This window comes from Nymphaea colorata, unplaced genomic scaffold, assembly GCF_008831285.2.
Source record: "Nymphaea colorata isolate Beijing-Zhang1983 unplaced genomic scaffold, ASM883128v2 scaffold0282, whole genome shotgun sequence".
NCBI lineage: Eukaryota > Viridiplantae > Streptophyta > Magnoliopsida > Nymphaeales > Nymphaeaceae > Nymphaea > Nymphaea colorata.
The window spans coordinates 35,682-40,708 of record NW_022204788.1 but is presented as its reverse complement, the minus strand read 5'-3'; the positions used below and the strand labels follow the sequence as shown (position 1 = coordinate 40,708).

Genomic DNA, 5,027 nt, shown 5'->3' with positions numbered 1-5,027 from the left:
CCCAACCCAACCCCAACCCAACCCCAACCCCAACCCAACCCCAACCCCAACCCCAACCCCAACCCCAACCCCAACCCCAACCCCAACAATAAACCAAACATCAAACATGCATATACTCATCAATCACCTCAAAAAAGCAATAAACCATACACTTATATCCCTCCCACCCACCCATCAATCCCTATCCCTTTATATCTAACTTAAGTTGTGATTAGTTATGATGAAATTAATATATTCATCAAGCTTCTTCCTCCTCGAACTCACCCTCCTCCTCAGCAGTGGCATCCTGATATTGCTGATACTCTGAGACGAGGTCGTTCATGTTGGATTCGGCTTCAGTGAATTCCATCTCGTCCATACCCTCACCAGTGTACCAATGGAGGAAAGCCTTTCTTCTGAACATAGCGGTGAACTGTTCGGCGACCCGCTTGAACATCTCCTGAATGGCGGTTGAGTTTCCGATGAAGGTGACGGCCATCTTGAGTCCCTTGGGAGGGATATCGCAAATGGATGACTTGATGTTGTTGGGGATCCACTCAACGAAGTAAGAAGAGTTCTTGTTCTGGACGTTAAGCATCTGCTCGTCGACCTCTTTGGTTGACATTCTTCCTCTGAAGAGGGCAGAAGCAGTCAGGTAACGACCGTGTCTGGGATCAGCAGCGCACATCATGTTCTTGGCATCGAACATCTGTTGGGTGAGCTCGGGGACAGTCAAAGCTCTGTATTGTTGGGATCCTCTTGAGGTGAGGGGGGCGAATCCAATCATGAAGAAGTGGAGACGGGGGAAGGGGATGAGGTTGACGGCCAATTTTCTGAGATCGGAGTTGAGCTGACCGGGGAACCTGAGGCAGCAGGTGACACCGGACATGGCGGCGGAGACGAGATGGTTGAGATCTCCGTAGGTGGGGGTGGTGAGCTTGAGGGTTCTGAAGCAGATATCGTAGAGGGCCTCGTTGTCAATGACCATGCACTCGTCGGCGTTCTCACCAACTGATGGACGGACAGGGTGGCGTTGTAGGGCTCCACGACGGTGTCGGACACCTTGGGGGAGGGGACGACGGAGAAAGTCTCCATGATTCTGTCGGGGTACTCCTCTCTCACCTTTGAGATAAGGAGGGTTCCCATACCGGAACCGGTTCCACCTCCGAGGGAGTGGGTGATCTGGAAGCCCTGGAGGCAATCGCAGCCCTCAGCCTCCTTTCTGGCGACGTCCAAAACGGAGTCGATGAGTTCGGCACCCTCAGTGTAGTGGCCCTTTGCCCAGTTGTTTCCAGCTCCGGTTTGACCGAAGACGAAGTTGTCGGGCCTGAAGAGTTGACCGAAGGGTCCAGCTCTGACGGAGTCCATGGTTCCTGGTTCAAGATCCATGAGGACGGCTCTGGGGACGTACCTTCCTCCGGTGGCTTCATTGTAGTAGACGTTGATCCTCTCAAGTTGGAGGTCGGAGTCACCGTGGTAGGAGCCGGTGGGGTCGATTCCGTGCTCGTCTGAGATGACCTCCCAGAACTTGGCACCGATCTGGTTACCGCACTGACCGCCCTGAACGTGAACGATTTCTCTCATAATTCAAATGAATATAAGTTACGAAAATCGGATTCGCATTAATGCAACTTATCAATAAAATTATTTCCCAGCTACAACATCACCCAAAAGCAGGGAAATTAACCATCGAAGAGAATTGAGCATCGGTGGTTGCAGTTTTTAGATGGGAGAAATGGTGGGAAGGCAGCGGGCATAAAAATGGATGATTTTTATATTATTATGGTGTTGTGAGGTAAGTGAGAAAGAGATAGATTATAGAATTTGAAATTAGTAAAATTGGATGGATGGAAAAATTTCTTTTTTATTCTTCTTTTTCAACTTTAATATATAAATGTAAGAAATATCAAAAGGCATTATCCATCCTAAATCTAATTTGATATTCAGTCTAAAGCCAAATGGAAGATTAAAATGCAAAGATGGACACATTGCCAAGCCAAAAGACATATGAAAGCCATGGAATATGATTTGTTTTGGAGTTTTAGACAGATTTTATCCATTTAAAACGTCTAGATAGGCAAACTTCTACGAAGATTCGTATGGTAAAGATTCGAAATCTTCCTAATATAAGCTAGTGTAAGCTTGCCGACTCACGAGAACGTTGGCTAGCATGTTTACAACATAATTTTCTAACCAAAGTCATCATTTAAGTCAGATAGGAAGCTCCAAATATAAGCCTATTTGTTCTTCAAAGGCTTATAAAAGCTACTTCCAATGCCCAGCTGCATCCAAGTCATAGAAATGCCCTCCATTCTTCCTTAAAAAGAAGAAAAAATAGTTAAAACGGATGTTCGAAAAAGAAAGATCCAAGCTCATCCACTCGAACAAAATAAACCCTGAGAATATGCAAAAAATGCAAAGATAATGTCATAATAATCAGTCAAAATGTTCTTCCTTTACTCCGAAGAACTTATTATTTAGCACAAGCTCCAATTGAGTCTTTCTATTTTTTCTCAATCTTTTCCAAAACTTCTCCAGTGCTTCCACATACTTAGCAGCCTTCGCAAGATCCATCTGGCTGCCTTCTTCTCTTTTGAAGAGGGCCCTGCTCATAAAATCATTAAAATAGTAGGTCAAATCGTTGGGTAGGTTTGGATTGTTGGTTAGAAGTTTCTTGATCGATAGGATATAGTTGTTCAAGTCCTTCATCACCGTAAGGTCGCTATGATCGTCCCCGCTCTCTCCAGCCTACGAGAGCTCTTTGACGTATGAGTGTACGAGAAATCTGAAGGAAAAGTAAGCGTTGATTGCCTTGTATTCGGCCGGTTAAATATTCTATTCCTTGCACTCTTGTTCTTCTTTGACGGCTATTTTCGATTCTCCTGACTGCATTTATTGTCTAGGCTGCTAATTTCTGTTCTTTTTGTTGGGTTGTTGGTTATCTTTGGGCTTTTTGCTCGGTCTCTATCTTTTGGGACGTGGGTTTAGAAAATAAGTATAGTATTATTTGGAGTTAGCATACTATACAACATAATTATCATCTGAATCATCGATCAAAATGTTGTGGGCCTTCTTTGCGTGTCTTTAGATGCTTTGGAAGGTGAGCCGTTTCGAGTAGCCGCATTAACACGAATAGAACTTTTTTGCAAATAATATTTGCTTATATTTCGGCATATTTAGATAAGGATTGCTTTCCTGTGTGCGTTCCTATGTTCTTGGTGAACTATCGCCGCCGTACATCTTTGGTTTTGAAACAGTATAAAATTAATATTATATTAAGCTTAAACTAGAGCTCTCCTGTTATAATACCTACTTTTATAAGCTCTGCCAAAGGCCTTGGTCTCTCCTGAGGCTCTCCTACTAGTCTTTGTATTAATTTTATCTTTTTTCTGATCCATTTACCTGTAGAATCATATATAAATAGCAGCAATGTTTTCTAAGAAATCATATACAAACAATCTCAAAAGATAAGTAAGGCTTATTCCGATGGCAAAATGCCCCTTCCGTTCTTTTTTAATCCAAATCCCGCCCAAAAAGGTTCAGTTCTAATTTTATTCCTATTCTCCAATGATTCAATCTCAAAACTTCGCGATTCTTTTGACTTCGACGACAGGCTATCCTTTGTTTGTTAGAGGTGGTGCATATTATTTGCGAAGAATTATGGGTGGGATGTGATTAGTTAGTTGACGACTTTATAATAACAATGCTAAGCTACCATTTTGGGTATTATTTTAATAGGTACTTCCATGATTTTGCACCCTCACCATGGGAAAAGTATAACCTCTCTTTTTTTTCTCTTTTTAGGAAAAATCACAATACATGATACAAAAGTGATTTGGCCACTCCGACTTATTTTTTTCTTTGAAAACGCCCTTAGAAAAAACATATTCACTAATTTTGCTTAGTTATAATCGATAGGAGGGTCCTTTTGCAGCTCTTTCATCGTTTGGGATGTTTTCTAAGTTTTGTTATTTTATTCTGGCTAGAAATAAAATGCCGAAGAATTGAGAGTAAACCTACCAAAAGATATCAGACTGGAAACTTATAAAGGAAGATTATGCATCAAGGCCACGAATGCATTCTCTTCATGCTAATAATAAGGTATATACATTTGCACACTTCAAGAGAACTAAATTAAACTTTTTTGAAACTTAGGCCATCAGAAATAATGCCTAAGTGGTAAGTGGACTACATAGACTAATAGACCAGTAGAGAGGAGCTTGTAAAATTCTTGTACACAGCAGATGAGATCTAATTTACGAAGCTGGATATGTACCAAGTGTTGAGATTGATAACGGCATATCGCGGTATGTAGGAATACATACCAGGAGCTATCAGAACCAAATTCCATGCATCGATGCTGATCTTTGGAGAATACTATTATATCAAGCGTGGAACAGCGAGCAAATAAAAACAAAATCTTCTACCCAAGAAAAGAAAAAGAGCGGGTGGCAGAAAAAAGAATCAATTAATTGGATAAATGATGCCTAAATAGAAGCAGCCATCGTGTATATCGAAACTATTTGGATGGTGGACGGAGATTTCGGAAAAAAAATAAAGACAGCCATACAAAGGCTAGGAATTAATGGAGCAGCTTCTCTCAAAAGAGAATTGATAGAAATGAGCTTATATTTCCTTCACCTAAAATTTACTATTATGCCATTCGCTTTGTGATCCTGAAAGAACTTCATATATTAGCACAATCAACATCAGTAAACTTCATTGCTTCTTGCTTTCTGCCGATTCTCGTAATTCGCAAAATACCCTTTCACTATTTCTCTTAAAGATTCGTCTTTGAAGCCCACCATAAGTTCAATATTCTTAACTACGTCTTAAACAGAGTGATTCTGTCTCACCTTGATGCGGTAGAGTCGCTTCCCCACCTCAGCTTTAATGATGAATAGGATCTTGAAGTTTTCCACCAGCTTTTCCCGACGAGCCTCCTCCCTTGCATTCAGGGTAAATGGACCCACTTAGCTCTGTGAGCCACATCTATAGGGCTTCAGACTGTTGATACGCTTGATTTCACGTGATTTTTACATTCTTAC

At 41.5% G+C, this 5,027-nt stretch overlaps 1 protein-coding gene across 1 annotated transcript; it reads right to left on the bottom strand.

The window, feature by feature from the left end:
* Positions 1 to 238: 238 nt before the first annotated feature.
* LOC116244723 (uncharacterized) lies at positions 239 to 1,563 on the bottom strand. Its single transcript, XM_031616618.1, is given in 2 exon segments — positions 239 to 987; positions 990 to 1,563. Coding segments are annotated over 2 exon segments (1,323 nt in total).
* Positions 1,564 to 5,027: the final 3,464 nt, after the last annotated feature.